General features: G+C 49.3%; 2 protein-coding genes and 1 pseudogene across 4 annotated transcripts; 1 reads left to right on the top strand and 2 right to left on the bottom strand.

The window, feature by feature from the left end:
- Positions 1 to 172: 172 nt before the first annotated feature.
- KRI1 (KRI1 homolog) lies at positions 173 to 8,838 on the top strand. 2 transcript variants are annotated; one of them, XM_019744974.3, is made up of 19 exons: positions 173 to 328; positions 445 to 518; positions 1,188 to 1,293; positions 1,617 to 1,722; positions 1,978 to 2,032; positions 2,111 to 2,157; positions 2,430 to 2,526; positions 2,616 to 2,693; positions 2,985 to 3,112; positions 3,432 to 3,558; positions 3,644 to 3,739; positions 3,834 to 4,004; positions 5,021 to 5,096; positions 5,197 to 5,285; positions 5,370 to 5,496; positions 5,582 to 5,712; positions 7,018 to 7,082; positions 7,185 to 7,280; positions 7,901 to 8,838. In XM_019744974.3, exons 1-19 carry the CDS (start codon positions 217 to 219, stop codon positions 8,238 to 8,240), a joined length of 2,121 nt encoding a protein of 706 aa, XP_019600533.3. In that variant the 5' UTR covers positions 173 to 216; the 3' UTR covers positions 8,241 to 8,838. The 2 variants fall into 2 exon arrangements, with proteins under 2 accessions (XP_019600533.3, XP_019600532.3); XM_019744973.3 differs by having other exon boundaries at positions 2,108 to 2,157.
- ATG4D (autophagy related 4D cysteine peptidase) lies at positions 8,468 to 14,756 on the bottom strand. 2 transcript variants are annotated; one of them, XM_019744976.3, is made up of 10 exons: positions 14,110 to 14,756; positions 13,503 to 13,586; positions 13,248 to 13,421; positions 12,688 to 12,964; positions 12,550 to 12,614; positions 10,962 to 11,092; positions 9,963 to 10,041; positions 9,815 to 9,891; positions 9,615 to 9,734; positions 8,468 to 9,045 (listed from the first exon to the last, which is right to left on the bottom strand). In XM_019744976.3, exons 1-10 carry the CDS (start codon positions 14,339 to 14,341, stop codon positions 8,863 to 8,865), a joined length of 1,422 nt encoding a protein of 473 aa, XP_019600535.1. In that variant the 5' UTR covers positions 14,342 to 14,756; the 3' UTR covers positions 8,468 to 8,862. The 2 variants fall into 2 exon arrangements, with proteins under 2 accessions (XP_019600535.1, XP_019600536.1); XM_019744977.3 differs by lacking the exon at positions 13,248 to 13,421 and having other exon boundaries at positions 14,110 to 14,492.
- An 8,500-nt stretch (positions 14,757 to 23,256) lies between these two features.
- LOC109454321 (large ribosomal subunit protein uL13 pseudogene) lies at positions 23,257 to 24,010 on the bottom strand (annotated as a pseudogene).
- Positions 24,011 to 25,689: the final 1,679 nt, after the last annotated feature.

Here is a 25,689-nt window from a genome sequence, read left to right as displayed (position 1 = left end):
GGGTTGGGTGGGGTGGGCGGTGGCAGCAGCCTTCCCCGCAGAGGCGTAATACATGGGCGGGGACTGCGGTCAAGGGGCGTAAGGAATCCCGGAAAAACCAGGGGTGGGGTTAGGCGCTGTCCGCGAGTCTCCGCCCTCTTTAAAGCTCGAGTTTGGGCGGGGCCAAGAGCAGACCTGCCTGCTTGTGAGGGGCGGTGCTCGCGGTACGCGTGCGCAATGGGCCGCAGAGCCGCCATGCCGGAGTCGCGCGGGCCGTCACCCTTGCGGGTGAACGCAGCGTTCGCCGCACGGTATGGCCGCTACCGGGAACGCGAGGAGCTGCAGCGACGTGAGTGCAGGGCGCATGCGCACATAGCGCCGGCGCTGCAGGGTCGTCGGGACGTGGGGGTGTTGATCTGGTCCTCCCCAGGCTGATCTGGGGGGGCTCCCGTCTGTGCCCCGCAGTGAAAGATCGCTACCGGGACCGAGACAGCGGTGACGACTCCAGCTCCGAGTCAGACTCCAGCGACGAGCGCGTTGTGAGCTTCCTCATCCCGGTCCCGGACGTGCGGAAGGCATTCAAGCCCCCCACCGCATCCTGACCCCTACTACAGGGGGTGGCTAACCCCCAACTCCGTTGCTTCCTGCCGGAGCGTCCAACCCAGTCCCCAATCCCATGCGCGACAGCGCCCTTCCCTTCCCCAGGCGGTTGCCAAATCCCCCTCGCCCCCCTCCCCCGCCAAGGGTCCATCTGCCCATACTGATGTGTTTTGTGCGAGCCCTTTGTCCCCCATTTACTCTTCCAAGAATCTAACCATTTCTGTGTCCTACTCTGTCCCGGAAGTGGTACATCTCTGCCACATGGGGTTGCTCCCCACATCTGCTGCATCTTCCCACCTCACTGTGCAGCCAAGCCCCTCCTGTTGTTCACTATGTGCCCACCTTCCCCATGTCAATCCCTTGTCCCAGGAAGTACCCTCCCTTTGCCCCACTACCTACTTCTGTCTCTTACCCCGTACTTAGGTGTGGCCTGCCCTGCCTTCTCCCACTTTCACCCAGCCACACCGGCTTCTCCCCAGTGGCATCCCCGTTCCTCCTAATGTATACCCCTCCCACCACCCTAATTCCAACACCCTCTTAGTCCACCTGCCCCAGTTCCTTACTGCCCCCCCTTTTGAAGTCTCTCACCGATCCTTTTTCTGCCCTAGGAATTTGACCCCCAACAGGAGCGTGACTTTTACAGGACTCTCTCCTTGTTGAAGAAAAAGGACCCCCGCATTTATCAGAAAGATGCCACCTTCTACCAGAGAACAGGTCTGAGGCTGCTCCTTCCCAAGGCCCAGATTCCTCATTGCCTTATGGTTTGTTGTGACTATATAAGGAATCATTTTACTTCAAAAGTGCTTAGTAGAGGGTCTTAGGTGTGCTTGGTACTTACTGTTCAGAGCATGAGATACTCACTGAATGATCACCACCAGGAACTTACTGCCAGGTGGTAGCTGGTGTGATACCTGTTGTATAGCAGGGAACTGGTGGCTTTTAAGCCTCTACCTGACCTAGCCCAGCCCAGTGGGATTCTCTCCCTGGGAAGGAAGGGGATTGTGGGTGATGGCAGGTGTCTTCTGGTGGCCCCGCAGCAACGTCCTCGGAGAGCGAGGGGGAACTGGCAGTCGAGAAGCAAAAGAAGGTGCGGCCCATGTACCTGAAGGACTACGAGAGGAAGGTTATCTTGGAGAAAGAAGGGTGAGGAAAAGGCTTAACACATACCACCCCCTATCCCACCTTCCCAAAGCAGGCAGACACATGGGGAGCTTAGGGGCAGGTGTGGGAAGAAGCCATTGACTCACCAGAATTGAGGGAAACCCAGAGAGCAGGCTCCTTTGTGACTGCTTGTACCCCACTGGCTCTTCTACCTGTTGCTCATAAGCATTCCCCACCCCACTGGGATGGACAGGCTGTGGGGAGTCTGTTTTGAAGCCCCCACCCTTCCTTGCACAGCAAATATGTCGACGAGGAGAATTCAGATGGGGAGACCTCCAATCAGAGACTCCAGGTGGGTGGGGTGGAGGCCTGGGGTGGGCTGAGGGGCCTGAGGCTGAGCCTGAGGCCCACAGCATCCTCTCTGCAGCAGGTCTCATCAAAAAGTTACGTGGAGGAGCAGCAACAGCTCAAGGAAAGGTGAGCTGGGGGGGCGAGTGCCCAAATGGATAGCATTTGAGGCTCTGGGGTTGGACAGGCCTGGGTTCAAATCCTGTTCTGTTGCTTAATGGCTGTGTGTTCTTGGGCATGTTACTTTTTCTTTCCATACCTCAGTTTCCTGATCTGTTAAATGGGCTTGATAAGGCCCTCTATGTCTCAGAAGTACTCTGAGCTTGTGAATGGGGTTAATCTTGGGGCAGTGGGCAGGGGCCAGCCTGCCTCTCCTGAGACTTGTTCTCTTGTGTGAGCAGCTTCCGGGCATTCATAGAGGACAGTGAGGATGAGAACAGTGCTGGAGAAGGTGGCTCTGGGTTGTTGCAGAAACGTGCCAAAACAAAAGAGGAGAAGGTGTGTGCTGGGGCTCTGCTAGACCTGGGCTCGTGGCAGGGAGCAGGCTCTGGGGTTCCTGCAGACCCTGAGCGCTGGCCTTCCCCCAGGCCCAGGACCATGCTGACTATGTCGAATGGCTGAAGGGGCAAAAGGAGATTCAGAACCTTGAGACCCTGACAGAGCTGGTGAGTTTCCACACGTAGTTGCTGAAGGACTGTATTGCCTTTCCCGCCTCTAACCAACCTTTTTCCAGAAACCAACCTTTAAAAGGGTAGCTAAGAACAACATACTCTGGAGATAGGGTGAACTCATCTCTGGGCCTCAGTTTTTACATCTATGAAATGGGGATACTGCCTCTCATCTACTTTACAGGTTGGCTGTGAAATTTGTCACTTGATTCCACTTGGTACGCGTGTCTGCCTTCCTTCCCTGTGTCCGAGTCTATAACGTGGGTCCTGTCACTGCTTTACCCCCAGACTCACCTCAAGGAATATTGGAACAACCCAGAACTGGATGAAGGGGAGCAGTTCCTACGGGATTACATCCTCAACAAACGCTATGAGGAGGAGGGAGAGGAGGAGGAGGAGGAGGAAGAGGAGGAAGGGTGAGCAGCCATGTCCCCCACCAGGGCCCTGGAGCCAATACTGGCCAGAAAGCAAGGGGTACCAGGTGATTACTTTTTTCACACAGATGGTAGCAGAATTAGTCATCTGTGAAGAAGGGCCGCAGAGTGTGGGCTCTTGGAGCCAAGTGGCACTAGTTCAAATCCTGACCCTGCTGCTAGACTTCGGGGCCTCTGTTTCCCCGTCTGTATAGTGGGGCTAGTGGTAGCACTCTACTGTAGCGTTCTTGAGAGGATTGAGTGAGTTAATATGGCTGGTATACAGGAGCTCGGCTGACGCCAGCCCCATCTCATCCCTCAGGGTCTCAGGTCCTCCAGTCCAGTTGGCTGTGGAGGACTCCTCAGATGAGGGGGAGCTATTTCTGAAGAAGCAGGAGGACTTCGAGCACAAATACAACTTCCGCTTTGAGGAGCCGGACTCAGCCTTGGTGGGTGGCCAGGGCTGGGCTTTGGGAGGAGCCGGCTTGTAGGGCCCAGGCCAGGAGATATAACAGAATCATCTCTGGTCCACAGGTCAAGACCTACCCTCGGAGCATCACGTCCTCTGTGCGCCGTAAGGATGAGCGCAGGAAGGAGAGGAGGGAGGAGACTCGGGAGCGAAAGAGGAGGGTGAGTGTGGGGGTGGTGGGTTCGGGTGGGCCCCCTAGCCTGTGGGGAGAGCCTATATCTTCCTTCTCCCCACCCCCCGGCCTGCCACCCACAGGAGAAAGCGAAAAAGCAGGAGGAGCTCAAGCAGCTGAAGAACCTGAAGAGGAAGGAGATTCTGGCCAAGCTGGAGAAACTGCGGCAGGTTACCGGCAACAGGACGCTGGGCTTTGAGGAGCGGGACCTCGAGGATGACTTCGACCCCACCCAGCATGACCAACTTATGCAGGTGTGGCCCCTATTCCCTGGCCCGGTCATGCAGCTCAGTGCTCAGGAGCGTGGCTCCGGAATCAGTGGTCATTTCCTGGCTGTGTGGTCTCAGAAAAGTGATTGGACCTCTCTGAGCTTTTGTAAAGTGGTCTAACCATAGCATCTATCTCAGAACTGTAGTAAGGATAGTTGGAGAGGAATACATATAAAAGTTTTAGCTGGTAAGTGCTCAAGGAACAGTGGGTTGCTGTATTTCCTTTAAACTCATTCATTATGTCGTTAATGCTTTTTGTTGTACTTGTGGGAACATAGCATCAGGCCATAGAAACAGGTGATAAGGCTGTGTGTGGGAAGCAGTGGGGACTGCAGGAACCCCAAAGAGGCCCCTGACCATGTCTGGGAGGTCAGCGAAGGGGACTGAGGATGTATAGGTGGGCCATGTGAAAACCAGAGTGTGTGTGGGGGTGCTGTGTAGTCTGAGTTTAGTCTTCCCTTTCTAGAAGTTTCTCCCTCCTGAGCGTCAGTTTCTCAATAGAATGGAGGTAGTTTCTGTGTCAGTGTGCTTGTACATATGCAGTGAGATGCAGCCAGCTTTGGGCATATAGTAGGTGCTCAGTAAATGACTTGATTAGCAATATCTGCCGTTGCTAGGTACCCACTGGGCATTGGGGTTCCAGTAAGGGCCCAATACAGTGTCAGCCCTCTTGGAGCTCATGGAGTAGCAAGAACCAGTGTAACACTCATTGATCACCTACTGTATACCAAGCACCAGAAAGCATAGCGGTCCCTGCCCTCTCGAAGTCCCCAGTCTAGTGGCAGGCACTTAACTGTATGGTTATAACCTTCAGGGTTCTTAGCAGTGATGGGGACACGTAGGGGGAGGTGGGGTCTTAGAGGTGTCCCCTGGCCTGCTTTGTCAGGCCCACATCAGCAGCTGCATTCTGAGAGGGTGCTGGGGAGCCATGAGTGGTGCAGGAGGAAAGCTGACTGAGGGCAGTGGGCCCTGCTTACCCTCTTGGCCCCCTGACCTTGCAGAAATGCTTCGGGGACGAGTACTATGGCACCATGGAAGAGGAGAAGCCGCAATTTGAGGAAGAGGAAGGGCTTGAAGGTGAGGTCACCAGGCTAGGGTGGGAATGCTGGGCCTAAAGCCTGAGATCCCACCCTGAACCCCCTGAGGCCCCCACTTCCTGTCTGTCCTCTGGAACCAGATGACTGGAACTGGGACGCATGGGCTGGACAGGAGCAGGGTGGAGATTGGAGCCACCAGGAGCTGCACTGTGAGGACCCAGGCTTCAATGTAGGTGCCATGCGCAGGGGGATGGCGGGGCCTTAGAGGGTCCCAGGGGTCCTGAGGGCTGGCCTGACCTGCATACCCCGGCAGATGGATGCCGACTATGACCCCAGCCAACCACGGAAGAAGCAGTTTGAGGCCCCCTCTACAGGCAAGAAGAAGCGCAAGTCGCCTTTTGCTGCTGCTGTGGGGCAGAAAAAGCCCATATTCAACCCTGGTGAGGCTCTGGGCGGGCAGGCAGTAGGCAGGCAGGGGCTCCATAGGGCCTGGCTCACCCCAGCAGCCTGGCTCTCCCCATGCAGAGGACAAGACATTTGAGGAGTACCTGGACGAGTATTACCGGCTGGACTACGAGGACGTCATCGACGACCTGCCCTGTCGCTTCAAGTACCGCGCTGTGGTGCCCTGTGACTTTGGGCTCAGCACCGAGGAGGTAGGACTCCCAGTGGGCGCGGGACACTAGGAGATGCCCAGTAGGTAAGAGGTAGCACAAGCCAGCAGGTGCTGCCACAGCACCTGTTTCCTCATCTCGAAAATAACAGGAATAGTGCTAATGACAGTATTAATAATATTTCCTGCCTCACGGTTTCTGTGAGACGGAGGGCTTCAAACAGCCCCTTGTAAATATTACAGTTGACCCTTGAACAGCATGGGGATTAGGGGCACCGACCCCTATGCAGTTGAAAATCCCTGTATAACTTTTAATTCCCCAAAAACTCAACTATAGTTGGCCCTTCGTATCTGTGGGTTTTGTATTGCATATTAATAGCTTACTGTTGACCAGAAGCCTTAATACTGTAAACAGTTAACGCATATTTTGTTGTACGTTATATACAATATTACAATAAACTAGAGAAAAGAAAATGTTAGAATCATAAGGAAGAAAACATTTACTGTATTTATTGAAAGATCCACATTTAAGTGGACTCGTGCGGTTCAAACCCGTGTTGTTCAGGGATCAGCTGTCTTTGTTACTATATATCTGCAGCAGGGTGGCGATTAAGACTAGGTGGGCTCTGGAACCAGATGGCCTGGGTTCAAATCCTGGCTTAGCTACTTACCAGCTGTGAGACCTTGGGCATGTGACTTTAGGCTCAGTGCCTCAGTTTCCCCATCTATAAAACAGGCCTAATAGCCCCCACCTTGTGGCTGCGGGGCTGAAATGAATGTGTGGCTTTTTGAACGGCACTTGTCCCTTAGCCATGATGGCTGTGGGTGCTCCACTCTTCATGGTCAGTAAAAATAGCCAATGTTTATTGAGCTCATATCACCTGCATTCCCTCAGTCTTCTCGATGACCTTCCAGGAGGTTCTGAGGGGATGCCCACCTTATGAGGAAACGGAGGCCTGGAGGCAGGAGCCTGGGAGATGGGAACCTGGCCTCATCTATAATTAGCACATTTGGTGACTGGCATAGAGACCCCTGCCCTGAGGCTGCTGGGATGTGGTGAATGGGTGCGGGCTCCAGGGCCCCAGGCCAAAACTGGAATCTGTAATCAGCCACTTCCTGGCTATGTGACTTGGAGCAGAACCCTTTTCTGAGTGTTTTCCCATTTGATGTCCTCCACAAAAAACATGGATTGCCCTCAACAGAAATCCGATCTCTCCCATCATCATGACCTCCCTGCCAGGTGGTACTAGCATCACCTGCTTTGAGTGATGAGGTGACTGAAGCTTAGGGTCAGCGCCCCTTCCCCCTCTCCCCCCAGGGCTAATGCACCCCTTCCCATTCCATACAGATCCTCGCTGCTGATGACAAGGAGCTGAACCGGTGGTGCTCCCTGAAGAAGACCTGCATGTACAGGTGACGGGGGGTGGGGCCAGGTATTCAGGAGAAAGGGTGGGCAGGCACACACGGTCACCCCCAGAGCACGCACTGACAGGCACGTCCACTGGGCACTTGCAGGTCGGAGCAGGAGGAGCTGCAGGACAAGAGGGCATACAGCCAGAAGGCCCAGAACTCATGGAAAAAGAGGCAGATCTTCAAGTCGCTCTGCCCAGAGTGAGTGTCACTGGCTGGGGGAAGATGGGCTGGGGAGCCTGCCAGGCCCGGAGGGGTTTGCATGTCAGCCATTTAGTGCATGACCTTGGGAATGCCCTCTCCTCTCGGACCTGGATTCAAACCTGGGCTACAGCTGTGAGACCTTGGGCGTCACTTGCCCCTCTAGGGCATTTCCTCATTTATAAAATGGAGATAAAGACGGATCATTTCTTGTTGGTTTTTTGGGGATTAAGTGAATCAATTTGTTAGAAGTGCTTAAAACATGGTAAATGCCGAATAGGTTTTAGCTACTGTTACCGTGTTAGTTCCTGGTCTATATATAAAGCAGGGGTGGTAGGAGTTCACAGAGTTGGTTTAAGCTGAAATGAGTTAATTTATGTGAATAGCTTAGTGTAGGCCTGGGCTCAAATACCAGAATTATCTGTAACAGTCCACTGTCAGGGTTCAGTAGAAAAACCCTGGTTTTGGTGTCAGATCCGGGTTTTAATTCCAGGTAGGCCCTTGAATTGCTGCATCGTCATCTCTCTGTTCCTCTCCTTTCCTCATCTGTAAAATGGGGGATGTGTACCCAGGAAGGGGCCTAATCATGCCTGGCTTGAGCCCTGACTTTCCTCCCCCAGGACAGAGACACCCACGGAAGCCACAGGGAAGCCACAGAGCGACAAAGCCAGCCCGCAGGGGCAGCTGCTGGCACCTGATGGGGCCTGTGGGAAGCGGCTCCGGCCTGAGAGCCCCCCAGCAAAGGAAGAGGCGGACCCTGCGTCACCCACTGAGAAGCCAGCCCCCCAGAGGCAAAGGAAGGGCAAGAAGGCTCGTCTCCTGGGCCCCACCGTGACGCTTGGTGGACACAAGTTCAGCCATCAGAGACTGCAGGCCTTTGGCCTCAATCCAAAACGGCTGCACTTCCGCCTGCTGGGCCGGCAACGGAGGAAGCAACAGGGGCCCAAGAATGGCCCCTGAGCACCATGGAGCAGGCAGGGTCCCCCAGATTCCTTCCCTCCAATTAAGCCCCTGAATGCATCACCCTCTTGTTGACTGTTGAGCTACAAGTCTGTGGGCAAGGGAGAATTCCCATCTTACAGATGTGGAAGCTGAGGCCCATTTAACAAGCTCCCCAGGCAACTTGGAAACCTCACCTTTAGACACACCCTGGGCCCCATCTCTTACATGCTGGGTCCAGCCATAGCTGAGGTCAAGTCAAACGGCTTTATTAGCCCCCAGCAGTCACAGTTCCCCATGGCCACCAGCCCTTAGCAGGACGGGGGCCTCGAGACCAGTGATGGGCACAGGCGGTCCAGTGCAAACTACAGTACTTGAGTCAGGCCCTGAGTGGTTGCCCAGGAGCCCGCCCTCCCTCTGCCCTGTGACGAGGGCCCAGCTGGTGGGAGGCGGGCCTGCAGGCTCTGTCCCTGGCTGAATGGCCCCAGCCTGGAGATTTCCAGGGCTGGTCTCAGCTGCTTTATCCAGGGGGTGAGGAGGGGGAGTCCCATCACCACCAAAGTTCAATAAGCTCCTACACCCAGTGTGACATAAATAAAAAAATAAATAGTGTCTGTTCCATCTTCTCCCCCATCCCATCCCTTTATAAAAACACAAAGTCCTCGGAGCTTGGGCGCTTGGCCTTGAGGAGCCGCCCAGTTCGAGGAAGCTGCAAAGCTGGCTGGGAGAGCTGGGAGCAGAGGTGGTCCACGCTGTGGTCCTGAGCATGGCCCTCAGCCAGGGTGAACATGGGGTATCGTTCTGTGGCCGAGGAGGAACTGAGGACCTGATGGGAGGAGGGAGAGCAGATCAAAAAGCAGTAGCCATGTGGCTTATCCTGCAGGCGTAGCTAGCCTATCAGGTACAGGAGTATTTAAAAGGTGCTGCCTGAACTCAGCTCCCATTCCTCTAGGGCAGTGGCCCAGGCCAGACAATCAGCACTTTCTGTTCCCTGGGACAGTGACTGGTTCAGTGAAGAGCATGTGACCAGCCAATGAAAGGCAGCCCTGGAAATTCTGCTGTGAAAGTGGGGTTCCCTTTGCACTGAACTAGGAAGTAGGTGCCAACTCTTGCCACCATAAGGGTAAAGCCCTGATGGTATAGTAGAGCCAAGAGATGGGGAGAGGTCCTACCACTTGAGCTCCTGAGTACAGCTGTCTGCCATACTAGCAATGCTCCTAACTTCACATTCTGTCCCTTTTTTGGGGTCTATTCAGAGCTGGGCCTTTGTAGAATGACAATCTTGGTAACAGCCTACAAGCAGCCTGTTAAGGTCTGCTGACCTCAGGACTCTGTTCCTCTCCCACCCCAGCCCAGCCCCTTTCCTCCCCACCCTCCACCACTCTTCTTGCTCACCCTGGTCAGCTCTGAGCACAGTGTCTCAAACTCCTTCCTGTCTCCAGCATAGAACCCCACAGTACAGCTTGGGTCCATCTTGGCGAAGGCCATCTTGCGGGGTGAGGTGCAATGGAAGGACTGGGACAGACAAATGAGGGTAGCTCGGGACCCCAGCTCCCTCCACATGCCCCCAACCCCACCCTGGGATCCCAGCTCACCTCCAGTGGGAAGTCAGCCTGGCTGACATCCACAGTCGACTGGCAGTAGTGGGGGTCCAGGTAGAGCAGAAAGTCATCTGCAGGGGAGGAGGCATGAATGGGGCTGGGGAAGGGTAAGGTGGGGTGGGGTGGGATGGGGCAGGCCTACCCTGGTAGCCGATGAAGTACAGTGAGTGCCGCGGCTTGCCCCCCATGATGCCCAGGCACAGCTCTGAACGTAGGAGCTCCTGCAGGGAGGAGAATGGGCAAGGATGAGGACTCAGGGCAGGTGCTATCAGGCAGTCAGTTAACACACATTTAGCCAAGGCCCAAAGTGCAAGCCCAGGCCTGTGCTGAGCCCTGAGGGCAGCAGTGATCCAGACAGACAATACCACTGTCTTATGGAGCAGACGTGTGGGAGATGAATAAGGAATAAGATCCGTGAGTTATGTGTCAGAAGGTGATAACACTGGGAGAAGAATAAAGGAGAAGAGGGAGCTTTGAAATTATAAATAGGGGAGTCAGGGAAGGCCTCACTAGGAGGTGCTGTTTCAGCAAAGATGGGGAGTTAAGAGTGCATCTTGGAAAACAGCAAGTGCAAAGGTCCTGAGGCAGGTGTGTTCTGAGAACAGTGAGGAGGGCTGTGTGGCAGCAGCAGAGTGAGGAGAGTGGGAGCAGATGAGGTCAAGAAAGGGTCAAGGACATGGTTCAGGGTCCTGTGGGCTATGGGGAGATCTGGAGCCTTTGTTCTGAATGCAAACACACCAGGGTCTTTCCAGCCTTGCCGTTCCCTTTGCCTGGAACACTCCTCGTGTGCCGCTGGCAGGAGCGGGGCTTTCCCAGGCTGCGCGGCCACCCACCTCTAACCTTCATCATGTTAGTTTTGGTTCCTTTACAGTCTGAGTTGTAATGCCAAAACTGTCTATTTGGTTCCAAACCCACTGCCTGTCATTCTATTAGAATGTCCAGTCCCAGAGGGCATGAATTTTTTCCTGTTCGCATCTGAATCCCCAGCTGCTGGGAGAGTACTTGGCACACTAACAGGTGCCCTTAACTATTGGATAAACAGATGAAACAATGAAGGAAGCACATAAGTATATCTAATCCAAGCAGAAAAAAGCCTGGCGGGCTCCTGGAGGGAGGCACGATGGAATGTGGCAGAACCTACCTTCACACAGGGCACATACACGGGGTTGAGAGTCTCGCCACCCAGCCGCACGGGCACCAGGATGACCACAGACTTCCACTCAGCTGTGGGGTCTGGCCTAGCCACCAGGCGTGCCACGTCTGCCTTGTACACTGGAAGGACAGGGTAGCAGGTCACCTTCTCACCACCCTTCAAGCTTCAGAGTGTGGCCCTCCATCCCCAGGGGCCCAACCTCGCCTGAGCAATCTCCGGGGGCGGGGGTGACACTCCCATCATCAGTGGATAAGGACATGTTGCAGAGCCCCCCAACTCTCCCAGATAATCCCAGGGCCTCCAGGCAGGTGTGGACACTTCCATTTTGCAGAGAGTGCATCCAAGGCCCTGAGAATTGGACGAAGAACATATAGCGTGGAGAGTCCTGACTGGCCTTCACTGACTCAGCGCCTGGGTTTGCCAGACGGAAATGGGAGTGCAGAGCGGTTCTCTATGAAGGACTGTGTGTCCCTGCTCCTCAAGTCCGACCCACTGTGTTCTGTTCTCCTCCTCCTCCCTTGCGGGTGCTCAAAGAAGTACACTCAACCCTTTCTGAAGACACAGATGCTATAATCGGAATACCAGTGTTCCCCCAAAATTTTTGATCACCTTAACCCCAAGGTGATGGCATGAGGAGGTACGGCCTTTGGGAAGTGATTAGGATTTTGAGGGTAGAGCCCTTAAGAATAGGATTAGTGCCCTTATAAAAGGGGTAACCCCCAATTTTTTAAAACTATGTACAGTGACGAATGTTAACTAAACATTGTGCAATGTACACAAATATCGAATCATGATGTTCTACACCTGAAACAGTAAGTCAATTACACCTCAATGGAAACAAAACAAAAATGAGACCCCAGAGAGCTTGTTTGCCCCTTCTGCTATGTGAGGACACAGCAAAACGAAAAGGAGTGGGCCCCCACCAGACACCAAATCTGCCTGCACCTTGATCTTAGACTTCCCAGTCTCCAGAATTATGAGCAATAAATTCCTATTGTTTATAAGCCACCCAATCTGTGCTATGTTTGTTATAGCAGCCTGAATGGACTATGACAATGACTCTCCATGAAAATTGAAACTTGCCCCAAACCCCTACAATTTTGTATAAAAATTCAGTTTTTGTAGATTCCCTGATATCAACCCATGGAGACTCCTATTAAGACCCTCTCTAAGCGGATTTGGAGGATGATAGGGAACATTTACTATGTGACAAACACTACTCTATGGGTTTAACTTGTATTATTGACTTATGTAATTCTTAGGACAACCCTATGAGGCAGAGGAGACCAGACTTTTGTACGTGTCCGAACTGTTTACAGAGTAAGAGTTAATTGGACTTGAGAGAAGGAAGTCCTTCTGTCCTTTAGTCTGTCACTTAGGCAGCAGCCCCTGAAGTTTCCTTCAGAAGGAGTGGAGGGATCCTGAGCATTTCCCAGTGTAAGCCTTAAATCCTTTCCAAGGATCCCTCTGACCCAGTATTTGTTTCAGCCTCTGAGAAAGGTGGGTCCTAATAGGCAGCTGAGGTAGTGACTGGCTGAGGGTGAGAACTCTATCACCTTGGTTCCCAGTCCCTTACCTGTGCAGTCCTGAGAAACGTACACCACCAAGCGGGTGACCTCTGAGCAGTTCTCAACAGCTTTCCTAGAGGCGGGAGGAAAGGCTTGAGTTCCTGGGGGTACCCAGTGGCTCCCATGTCCCCTATGGCGGCCCTCACCTGAGTATATGTGCCACGAGAGATGGCCCATACCAGTCACCTGCCTTCTTGCCTGAGCTCTGCCCAAGCTCCACCAGCTGGTGTAGGCTGAAGGGGGCCTTGGGGTGGTCAGCGAACCAAGACACAATCTGCCGGTGTCGGCGTTCCTGCTCCAGCTCAGGGGTGCCCTGGGCCCAGCAAGGGGGCATCCAGCGAGCAGGCCCATGGTGCCGGTTGGGAGAGGCCAACCCTGACGGCTCAGGGGGGCTGAGGCCGACATTCTTGGCCCATGTCCAGTCTGGTGAAGATGAAGTACATAATCAACTGGTGCCAATGTGTGGGGGGCACAGTTCCCATTTACTCATGCTTTACACACAATTCTAATGCTCCTGAGATCCCACGTTTAACAATTTTTACATTCCTGAAACTTAATAACTCTAACAATCCCCCTCCCCCACAAAACTTATTTTACACACAATGCTAACATGAATTTAAACTCTTAGCTCACAAACAATTCTAACACTGCTGACCTATGTGGTTGGCTTGTATTCCTGCTGTGCACTACCCCCTCTGCCCCTCACCTCTGGGCAGGAAATGCAGCAGGAGGCCCTGTGCCAGCATCATCTGCCCACTGCGTAACATGCAGCCCCAGCCACAGTCCGAGGTCAGACAGCCCCCAGCGAGGGGCGGGAAGTCCCGGCGGTATGTGAGCCACAGGCGGGACATGAAGTCCCGCTGGAAACGCTGGATGTCACCTACAAGAGCAGGCTTGTCAACTGCCACCAGGAACACCCCTGGGGGCCTCCCTCAACCCTGGCCTGGGGCTACCAGCTCACCCTCACTCTCAAAGCGGTAGCGGCGGCCGCAGAGGTGGACACTGGAGATCTTGCTAAAGCTGGTCCGGCTTTTGACTGTCCAACCTGCGGAGACGTGGGACAGCGAGATGCCGGACATGCAACATAACTGTTATGACAGCAACAGTGCTCCTATTCCCCCACTTGTGAAATGGGGACCATTCTACTTCCCATTTCAAGGGTGGCACTGGGGAATCCATGCCACATTCCTCTTAGATGGAGGCAGGCCCTCTAGGAACAGCCACACCAGTGTTTGTCATCAATTCAGGATGAGTTAAGGCAATTCTAATTATTATACCCATTTTACAGAAGGGGAAAATGGAAGCACAGGGAAGCAAAAAAGCTTGCTCAAGGTCACAGAGGAAGGGACAAGATTTGAAAACAGATTCCCTGGTGGACCTGCCTTAGATCCGCCCTGGGCAGGGCAGGGCGGGGGACTCACAGGTGACTCACAGGAGAACAAATGGTGGAATACTCGGAAAAGAGGGTAGGGTCTGCTTCCTTGACTTCCACGGACCTCTAAGCCTGGCTGAACCCTCAGCTTGCTCGCACCGCAGAACCCAGCCCCCTGGGCCCGCCCCCTCCTCACCGTACTTGACGTTGTTCCAGGCAGTCAGGAACTTCGCCTTAAACTTGTCCACTTCGTCCGGCTCCCCGGGGGCTGCCGCGGACGAGCCCAGAGCGGGACCGCTGGCTCCAGAGGACCCCAGGCCGTTGGGGTCCGAGACTCGGGGCCCCCGCGGTCTGCGGCCCTCGGGGTGGCGCGCGTCCTCGGGGCTCCCGCTCCCGTACTGCACGGCGGCCGGCGATATGGAGTTCATGGGCGCGCGGGACGGGGGGTGGTGGGCGGACCGAGGGCCCGGGTGGGGGCCGCGCGCCAGCGCCCCAGGGGCCAGGACGCGGACAGGACGCGACCGCCCAGGAAGGCGCTAGTCGGCTCCCGACGAGACGACCAGGCCCCCGAACCCGGCACTGGACGCTGTCACAGCCGCCGCCGCCGCCATTTTAGCGGCTCTGACTCGGAAGGAAGGCGGGCGTGACTGATCCGGACGCCCCGCCCCGGACCCCAGCCTGGTCCCCGGCCCCGGTCCCAGGTGGCCGCGCTGGGGCCTCCAGACGTGGCGGCGCCCCACAACTCACACGCCCATCCGCAGCCTTATCGCAGCGCCCAGGAGCGCCGAGCCCCTTCAGGCCCTTATCGGAGGCCCCAGAGCCGGGAAGCCCCGCCCCGGCCCCGGCCCCGCCCCCGCCTGCGCGCTGGGGACTGACCGCTTGGCTGGGCCAGGCGGGGGTCTGAACCTGCCCGAGTCTCTCTGGGGACCAGAGCGCACAGCGTCCCTCTGCGGGTTACGCACCCAGAACCGGCCTCCGCCTGGGGCCAAACCTGTGTGTGATACTTCCTCCCCACCACATTTCCCCCTCCAGCCACACCTTTGTGTGCCTGTTTCCCCAGGAGCAAAAGGGGGCTCAAATACACGTCACAACATAGATGAATCTTCCCAACAATCTTGCTGAGGGAAAGAAACCAGACAAAAAAGAAGAGTATATACTCTTTGGTACCATTTATGTCAAACTCTAGAAAGTGCAACCTCCTAATACCATCAGTGATTGCCTTGGGATGGGGTGGGGAGAGGCGAGATGGAGGAATTTAAAAAGGTGGAGAGGATACCTTTTGGGGTCGTGGATATGTTTAGTACCTGAATTTTGGTGACGATTTCCAGGATGTGAAAACTCATTGGAGTGTACACTTGAAATGTGTGTTGTTTGTTGTATGTCAATTATGCTTCAGTAAAGCTGTAACAATTTTTCAATGCATCTAAATCAGAGGAATGTCAGAAGAAGGAGCTGAAATCATCCGTGTAAAGTTCTTAGAGTGGCATTTGAGGCACAGTTGGGGCTCAGCGAAAGCCAGCCACTACCTGAAAGGCAAGATGACAGAGTAAACTCTGTGAACCACAGATAGGGTGGCCTCTAGTGGCCAGTCCAGGGACACTGTCCTCTGCTGGCTGAAGGAAGTCAGAACAGGATTTGGGTGAGGGTGTGGGACCTGAAGAAGATGTAAAAGGACAGTAACCTCCCGGACTTTTCTTATGCTCTCCCTCACTCACTTCTTTTCAGCCACACCTGCCTCCTTTCTCAAACTCAACAGGTACCATCCCACCTCAGGACCTTTGCACCTGCTGTTCCCTCTCTTCCCTGAGATATCTGCATGGCTCTCCCTCAGCCTTTTTCAGGACTTTATTCAAGTGTCACTACCGCAAGGTGACCTCCCTCAAAATTCCTCCTTTCCCTGGGCTACTGTCCCCTTTCCCTGCTATATTATTTTTCCAGAGCAATTACCACAACCTGAGTAAGTCAGCTTTGGCTGATGTAACAAATACTGCAGACTGAGTGGCTTAAAAAACAGACATTTATTTCTCACAGTTCTAGAGGGTGGAAGTCTGAGATGAGGGTGCCAGTATAGCTGGGATCTTGGTGAGGGCCTCTTCCTGGTCATGTCCTCATATGAGAGAAATCTCAAGTCTCTTCCTCTTTTTATAAGGGCATTATTCCCATCATGGGGACTCCACCCTCATACCCTCAACTAACTCTAATCACTTCCCAAAGGCCCTACCTCCAAAGACCATCACATCCTCACGAAAGAGATCTCAAGTCTCTTCCTCTTTTTATAAGGGCATATTCCCATTATGGGGACTCCACCCTAATGCCCTCATCTAACTCTAATCACCTCCCAAAGGCCCTACCTCCAAATACCATTACATGGGGGTTAGGGCTTCAACGTGAATTTTGGGGGGACACAAACATTCAAACCATAGCACTGATTTTACACACATACACACAAACACACACAAACACACGCATGGTCTGACAATCAACTTCGCGAACTCATCCTAGAAAAAGTGCTATATACCTCATTGCTGAATATCACTACGGTCATCTTTGAAGCACTCCCCTTGGGAAGCTATGCACTCCAGCACCTAGTCCACCTTTCAAAGCAATTTTGGAACTCTTTTTCTGGAATGGACATCAGAGCTGTCATCCTATTACCCTTGACGCCCTGAATGTCATCTAAATGTCTTCCTTTCAATATTTCCTTTACCTTTGGGTAAAGAAAGAAGTCACTCGAGGCCAGATCAGGTGAGTAGAGAGGGTGTTCCAATACAGTTATTGTTTACTGGCTAAAAACTCCGTCACAGACAGTGCCCTGTGAGCTGGTGCATTGTCGTGATGCAAGAGCCATGAACTGTTGGTGAAAAGTTCAGATTGTCCAACTTTTTCACGCAGCCTTTTCAGCACTTCCAAATAGTAAACTTGGTTAACTGTTTGTCCAGTTCGTACAAATTCACAATGAATAATCCCTCTGATGTCAAAAAAGGTTTGCAACATCATCGCAACGAGTTCGCGACCTTAGTTGTCCGACCTTGCGCACATGCACGTACACACACACACACACACACACACACACACACACACACACACTGCCCTCCCAGCTCCAGCCTCCAGCTCCAGTGTCCCCTTGTTCACGGCCTCCTGGCTGCCACCACTGACCTCTCAAATTCACACAGCAGCAGGAAGAACCTATCTATTCATAAAATTATTTTTTTTCAAATGATACATTTTATTTATTTTTAAAATATTTTTCATTTTAAAATCTCTTTTAATTGAGGTATAATTAACATATAACATATTAGTTTTAGGTGTACAACATAATGATTCAATATTTGTATATATTACAAAATGGTCACCACAATAAGTCTAGTTAACATCTGTTAACTAAAAATAAAATAGGGCTTCTAAATATAAAAATACTTTATAAAAATAAAATTATTTATGAGCAATTTTAACCACACCAAAAAAAAAAATCTAGGCCAGGGCTGTCCAGTAGAAACGTAGTGTGAGATATAATTTTCAATATTCTAGTAGCCATGTTGAAAATATATACAAACAATCCAATTAAAGAATGGGCAGAGCATCTGAAAGATGACCATCAGGTACATGAAAAGATGCTCAACATCGCTAATCATCAGGAAAATGCAAATCAAAATCACCTTTAAAATGGCTTTCATCTAAAAGATAAGAGATAAGGGATGGCTTGTTAGCTCAGTTGGTTAAACCAGGTGCTCATAGCAAGGCTGCCGGTTCGATCCCCATATGGACCAATGTGAGCTGCGCCCTCCACAACTAGATTGAAACAACTACTTGACTTGGAGCTGATGGGTCCTGGAAAAACATACTTAAAATAAATAAAAGTTAAAAAACAAAAGATAAGAGATAAGAAGTGTTATAACTTAGCATAATGCCCTCAAGATCTAGCTAAGTTGTCAAAAATGATAAGATTTCCTTCTTTTTTCTTTCTTTTTTATTATATATGTATATGTATATATATATATGTATATATATATATATATAAAATGGAATATTGTATGAGGTCTGACAATTAAGTTCACGAACTTGTTGCAATGATGTTGCTAACCTCTTTTGATATCAGAGGGATTATTCATTGTGAATTTGTACGAACTGGACAAACAGTTAACCAAGTTTACTATTTGGAAGTGCTGAAAAGGCTGCGTGAAAAAGTTGGACAATCTGAACTTGTCACCAATAATTCATGGCTCTTGCATCATGACAATGCACCAGCTCACACGGCACTGTCTGTGATGGAGTTTTTAGCCAGTAAACAAATAACTGTGTTGGAACACCCTCCCTACTCACCTGATCTGGCCCCAGTGACTTCTTTCTTTACCCGAAGGTAAAGGAAATATTGAAAGGAAGACATTTTGATGACATTCAGGACATCAAGGGTGATACGATGACAGCTCTGATGGCCATTCCAGAAAAAGAGTTCCAAAATTGCTTTGAAGGGTGGAGTAGGAGCAGGAGTCAGTGCATAGCTTACCAAGGAGAGTACTTGGAAGGTGACCATAGTGATATTCAGCAATGAGGTATGTAGCACTTTTTCTAGGATGAGTTCATGAACTTAATTGTCTGACCTCATATATAATATATAATTATATATATAAATATATAATTATATATAATATTATGTATTATGTAATATTATATGTTATATTATATATAATTTATATAAAATAATATATATTTATATATAAATTACATATTTTATATAATAATATATAATTTACATTTATATAAAAATGTATATAATATAATTTATATAATTTATATTTATATAGACATAAATATAATATATAAATTATGTATATTTATATATATAATTTCTTTATCCATTCATCCATTGATGCATACATAGGTTGTTTCCATATTTTGGTTACTGTAAATAATGCTGCAGGGAGCATGGGGGTGCAGATATCTTTTTGAGATAGAATTTTTATTTTCTTCAGGTATATTCCAAGAAGCGAAACTGTTGGTTCATATGGTAGTTGTATTTTTATTTTTATTTTTGAGGAACCTCCATACAGCTTCCCACAGTGGCTGCACCAATTTACAATCCCACCAACAGTTTGTGAGGGTTCCCTTTCATCCTCATCAACACTCATTACGAGGTGTGATCAAAAGGTACTGTGAATGTTTAAATTTAACACTTTGTAAGCGGACATTTTCCCGCCAAATCGCATCGTAACGTGGGGCTTTTTTGACATTTTCTCGCCAAAATTAGACTTTCCGTAAAATATTCATATCTTTCGATCTATTTGATATTTTTCTATGAAACTTTCAGTGTTTTAGTTTAAAAAGAGGTCTCTATTTATTTACTTTGCAAAATTTTTGCAGGTTCCAACTAGAGGCGATATGACGAGTTTACTCGTTTCCCGCAAAAAATGTGTTTTAAAAAAATGTATTATGGTAAAAAACACATTGCGATTAATCCCCCTCAAAATACTCCCCCTAGCTCGAACACACTTATCCCATTGTTCTTGCCACTTTCTGAAGCAATTCTGGAAGCCCTCTTTCCTGAGTGTCTTTACTTCATCCTCCATCATGTCAATGTTCCGTGTTCCACATCGCTTCTGGTACAGCAATTTCTGTCAAATAAAAACATGGTGTGTGCTCATCTACCTTATTCACCGAATCTGGCACCATGCAACTCTGGCTCTTCCCTAAGTGACTTCTGGCTCTTCCCCAAAGTCAAAATGACCATGAAAGGAAAATGTTTTGAATTGATTCAGGACATTGAGACAGTCTGGTAAATGACAGCGTAACTAATGACACTCACCAAAGAGGACTTCCAGAACTGCTTCAGAAAGTGGCAAGAATGATGGGATAAGTGTGTTCGAAGAGAGGGAGAGTATTTTGAGTATTTGGCCAAGCATGGGGAATTAACAATGTATCTTTTACTGTAATACATTTAAAAAAAAAATTTTAAACATTCACTGTATTTTTTGATCACACCTTGTATTTCTTGCCTGTTTAATAATAGCCATTCTGACAGGTATTAGTTGATATCTAATGTGGTTCTGATTTGCATTTCCCTGATCATTAGCGATGTTGAGCATTTTTCATGTACCTGATGGCCGTCTGTATGTCTTATTTGGAAAAATGTCTATTCAGATCCTCCAAAAAGACATAGGTATTGAAGTCCTAACCCCACGTACCTGTGGCTGTGACCTTATTTGGAAATAAGGTCTTTGCCAATGTAATTAGTTAAGATGAGGTCATATTGGATTAGCCTGGGCCCTGAATCCAAGATGACTGGTGTCCTTATAAGAAGACAAAGTGACACAGACACACAGGAAGAAGGTCATGTGACCATGGAGGCAGAGATTGGGGTGATGTAGCTGCAAGCAAACCAGTGAACAACAGTAACCATCAGAAACTAGGAAAAGGCAGGGAAGGATTCTCCCCTCTCCCTTGAAGCCTTCAGAGAGAGCATGGCCCCACTGACACCTTAACTTTGAAATTCTAGCTTCCAGAACTGTGAGAGAATCCAGTTCTGTTTCAAGCAACCCAGTTTGTGGTAGTTTATTACAGCAGCGCCAGGAAACTAATGCAGCCTGTTGATCCCTCCTCTTGTCTAGGCCTCCGCTTGCCCATCACCTGCTCCAAGAGGCCTGCCTTGACTTCTAGCTTGAGCCAGACCTCCTTTATGTGTTCTCAGGCTTCCCCTGACCACAAGTGTAATAATTCCTAATAATTCCTGTGTCATTGCTTGTTAATCACTGTGACAGCGAAAGTCCCATGAAGATGAGTGGCCATGATTCTACTACCATGATTCTTTCAAGAACATCCATTGTCATTTGCAGCACGCCCACACCAAGGGCCAGCGATGACAATGAGGGAAAATGAGCTGCACTTGCTCTCCAGTGCCTCTGGTGCTAGAACATGCTAGATACACAATTACAGTTTGTTGAATGATTAAATAAATGATAATAGAACTTAGTTGTCCTCAGAGCCTCCTCCCAGCTGTTTCTGAGAGTCTCCACAGCTGGCTTCTCTAGGGCTCCAGGTCAACTTCTTGGAGCCTTGCCCTACTGGCTCTGTCTGTCTTAAGTTATTTAACCCTCAGCACAACTCTATACAGTAGGTACAAACATTACCCCCATTTTACAGATGAGGAAATAGAGGCTCAGAAATAAGGGTCATACAATAGAGGAGCTACTATTATTCCCAATGGTAATCTTCATAGGTGCCTTTCATTTAAAACTCAGAAAGCAACCCAATAAAAACATGAGCAAAAGATTTGAACAGACTCTTCACAAATAAAGATAACTGGGTGCCAAGTAGCACATGAAAAGATTCTCAACATCATTAGCCATCAGGGAAATGCAAAATAACATGGCACTGAGATGCTACTGCAAAGCTGTTACAATAGCTAAAATGAAAAAGACTGACATTACCAAGTTCTGGTGAGGACATAAAGGAACTGGGACATTTGAAGTTCATGTAGTTTATTGTATGTCAACAGTACTCGATGGAATTGAAAAAACAAATCAGTATGGTAACATTAGGGCACCAAAGCAAAATTTCACTTGAGTGGAATTCAATAAAGTAGGAGTGTCTTCTCGTGCCTGTAGTTTGGCTTTAGTGCATTAATTTTATCATGGGTCTCTCAGCAATTCCAAGAATGTTTCCACGCCTCTCCACCCAGTTCCCATGCCCCTTAAAATAAATCAGGCTCTAGAAATCCCTTCCAGGCTGAGCAGTTGCTAGAATAAATGACACACTCTTCAAGAAAACATAAATATGGATAGATGCTTTCTCACGATAGATCATTTCCTTTGTCCAACTTTCTTGCTTTCTTGGAGCCATCTGTCCTGCCTCTTGTGCCTATAACACTGAGAGCTGTGTGAGAGAACGCTCTAGAAATGAGCTATTTGTGGCTGTCTTTTTGGCTGAAAGGATGCAAAACTCTTTTTTAATTCAACAAATGTATCCTGAGCATCTATTACGTGGCAGATTCTGGGCTGGATTTGGTGCTACAGCAATGGATAACACAAATACTGTTGTATCCCCTTGGGGTCTTGGAGGTAGGATGTGAGAAATAGATGATGAACTCATTACACAAATGATTACATTGTTATGATTTTAATAAGGGTCATATAGGAAAACACAAGCTTGCAATAGGGGAAGTACACTAGCTTGGGGGGCTGTGATCCAGGAGGACTTCTCTGAGGAAGCCACATTTAAGCTGGGCTCTGTATTAGTCAGAATAAGTCAACTTTCACTGCAGTAACAAGCAAGTCCAAAGTTCAGTGGTTTAACACAACCTAAGTTTATTTCTCCCTCATTTTACTTATCCTACATGGGACCCAGCTCCACACAGTTGTGCAGGGGTCTGGACTGATGAGGTACCCACGCCCCATCTTGTAGGAGCTGTACCATCTGGAACTCATCACCTCAGTGGGACAAGAGGGAGACAGGAGAAGTGTGTGTGGGCTTTTTGATGTTTCTTGCTCAGAAGTGAGTGACATACAGAAGTGATGTATATCATCTCCACTCACATTTCAGTGGCTGGAATTAGTCAAGGGAGCCACTTAATTCAATGTAGTTTTTCATTCAATGGATACCGGTCTATCCTAGAAATGTCTATCATGGGATCTAAAGGATGAGTAGAAATTAGTCAGAAAAAAGAGAGGAAGGAAGTGCATTCCTGGCAGAATGAAGAGAACATTCAAAGACAGTGGAAGCAAAGAGACAATTCGTCGATGGGCTCAAAATTTAGACAGAAAAGGGTTTTCAATCAAGACCACTATTTCCAGCCAAAATATTGATCAAGCGTAAGGAGCAAGTAAAGACATTTTATTTTATTTAAAAATAATATTTTCGTTTCGGATCACAAGGTACGGGGAAGGGCAAGGTCTGTGACTCCTTGGCTGTCTGTAAATGCCCTTGTACAACAGCAGGCTCATCCTGCCCCCAAGTGTTCTTTCACATACTAACACCTGCAGAGTGTAGCATAGTCCGTGACCGTGTGGGAAGTTTAAACTTGTGTTTTCCAGCTCACCAGCAGATACTGAAACTGAACTGGTTGTTCCAGCTGTCAATTTCCTAAAACTCTCACAAACAAGTCACAGGCAAATTATTCCTGTACAGCTCTGAGAGCCATTAAAACTTTTTCTGTTTAATTAACATTTATAGGCATGACAATGGTTAGTAAAATTACCTAGGTTTCAAGTATACAATTCTGTAATACATCATCTATACATCACATTGTGTGTTCACCACCCAGAGTCAGTTCTCTTTCCATCACCATATATTTAACCCCCTTTACCTTCTTCTACTGTCCCCCCACCATTAAAATTTTTTTAAATGCCTTTTCTTAAACAGTAGTGACTATGGCCCCTTCTAAGGCCCAGGCTGCCTGAGGCCCCTGGAAGGCAGCCCCTGGAGGTCCCCCACATCTAAGAATAGTGTAGGAGGAAGGGCAGACCAGGCTAAGCATGGGGAATGAACAGTCAATTTTATTAGGCTCAGACCAGGAGTCCAAGGTCTTGAGGACCTCTGTGTATCTGTCAATTTTCTTCTCCATGTTCTTTTTTGCCTGTTTCCAGAGCCTCATGGGCTGTTTTTATTTCTGGTAGTGGATCTTGGCCTTCTCCTTCCTCTTCTCTTCCAGAGTGGCTGTAACTGCCTGGTACTTCCAGCCAACTTCATAGCCAGCTGCCCTAGTTAGGCAAAGTTCCTTGTAGGCTTCAGACTCACAACGTTGAGGGCAGCAGGAACCACCATTTGCTTTTTCTTGTCATAGGGTGGTGGGATCCCATCAAACACTTTGAGGTGGTCCAGGGCGGCCGGGCTCCTCTTGGTCTTGTGGGGCAGCATCCTTGCTCAGTCAGCCAAAAGACGCAGCTGGGAGCTCGGAAGTGGTAGGGACCTTGGGATGGGTTGGTGTTCATCCGCTTGTGGACGAAGTCCAGGTACTTCAACTCGTTTCTGAAGAAATTGCCAGAAATGTTGATGACCTCACAGTGCACAATTACCACCTTCCGTCCCAGCTTTACCTCCTTGGCCACGATGGCTGCCAGGTGGCCCAGGAGATGGCCTCAGCCATAGAGCACCACCAGTAAAGACATTGTAAAGCATGGAAGGGCTCAAAAATGTTATCTCTTATGCTCTTATGTTCTCAGAAAGTTACTGCATGATGCATGCCACCAAAACAAGGGGGTAAAGCAAGAAAAACAGAAGACATGAGATTGAGGAAACGGGTCCCAACATAGGCGATGAAGAGAATTCCCAGGAGGATGATACGAGGAATTACCCAGCAGAAAGAACCCAGGAGGAAAACAGATTGCTACCAATAGATTATCTGGCAGATTTGATCATATGGAAACTTGAATTGAGATGCATAGCCAGAACTTCTAAGAAAGACAAGTAAGGAAAACAAATAAACAAAAAAGACAACTTTAGGTGGAGAAATTATACATATTAGTTATTACACTTCTCAATTGTATCCTTCAAGGAACAATAAAATTACATATTCATAAAAGCAATATAAAGAATGCGAGTCACCAAGACATCAGGTGAATGCATGTCTCATATCCAGTCGATGACTCAATGGTACTATATGATGGCTGGAAGGCATCTCAAACCTAATGAACCCCAAACTGAGCTTCCCAAATTGAACTCCTGACCTTTCTGTGGTTCCATGGACTTCCCATCTCAGATGCCTAAAACAGAACCAGCCATGATTTGGGGATTCTCCATAGCCCAGATGAAGATGTTCAGACCAACCTTGGGATAACCCCTCCCACATTCTCCAACCTGACCAACCAGAACAGCCCATCCCCCAGGGCATTGGTTTAGTTATGACATGTGATCTGAACTGGACCAATGACATTCAGTACGGGGACTTATGTTTAAACCCTAGACTCTTTCCAAGTGGCTGCTGAGTGAGCATAAATGGATCCACAGTGCCAGGCAGAATCTCTGCCACCCAAAAGCAAACTTGATGAAATGAAAGCTCAGCCCAGCCAAGAAACAAGAGAGTTAAATTCCTGGTGATGCTGGAGTTTCTTGATCCAGCTATGCCTGAAGGCAACCCAACTCTTAGACACCTAGATTTTCAGTTACACGAGCCAATTCATTCATTCCTTTTGTCTCCCCTCATACTAGTTTTGAGTTGTTTTTTAGTTGAACTTAGCTTTTTGTTTTTTGTTTTTCTGGAATTTCCTGATAAATACAACCCCTACTCAATGCCAGGCATTGCACTAAGAGTTGACATAACTGTCTCATTGAACTCTAAGAAAGGGAATAATTATGATTCCTATTTAACTGATGAGGAAATTGAGGCTCACGGAGCTAAATTCATCGGCCCAAGATCATCAGAGCCAGGATTCCAATCCACATCTGTCTGAACCCGATAACCTGCCCCTCTGTGACAGTAAGGAGCAGTTGCCAGATTTGGAGATTAATTGGCAGGAGGTACAGTGTAGGGAGGGGCCGGAGGATGGGCCAACAAGAGCCAGATTCCAATGACCTTTGACCTTTGACGAGCTCCCTGAGCTTTCTTCAAAGGGCACCAAAGCGTTATGGAGCATTGTGAGCCGGGGAAAGACAGGAAGAAGGATCTGCTGCAGTGTGGGCAGTGGGATCAATAAAAATAGTAACAGGGCCAACCCGGTGGCTCAGGCGGTTAGAGCTCCCTGCTCCTAACTCCGAAGGCTGCCGGTTCGATTCCCACATGGGCCAGTGGGCTCTCAACCACAAGGTTGCCGGTTCGACTCCCACAAGGGATGGTGGGCTGTGCCTCCTG

This window comes from Rhinolophus sinicus, chromosome 15 (genome assembly GCF_057876585.1).
Source record: "Rhinolophus sinicus isolate RSI-liver-muscle chromosome 15, RSI-T2T, whole genome shotgun sequence".
Lineage (NCBI taxonomy): Eukaryota > Metazoa > Chordata > Mammalia > Chiroptera > Rhinolophidae > Rhinolophus > Rhinolophus sinicus.
The sequence above is the reverse complement of the archived record's forward strand: the minus strand, read 5'-3'. Positions and strand labels throughout refer to the sequence as shown.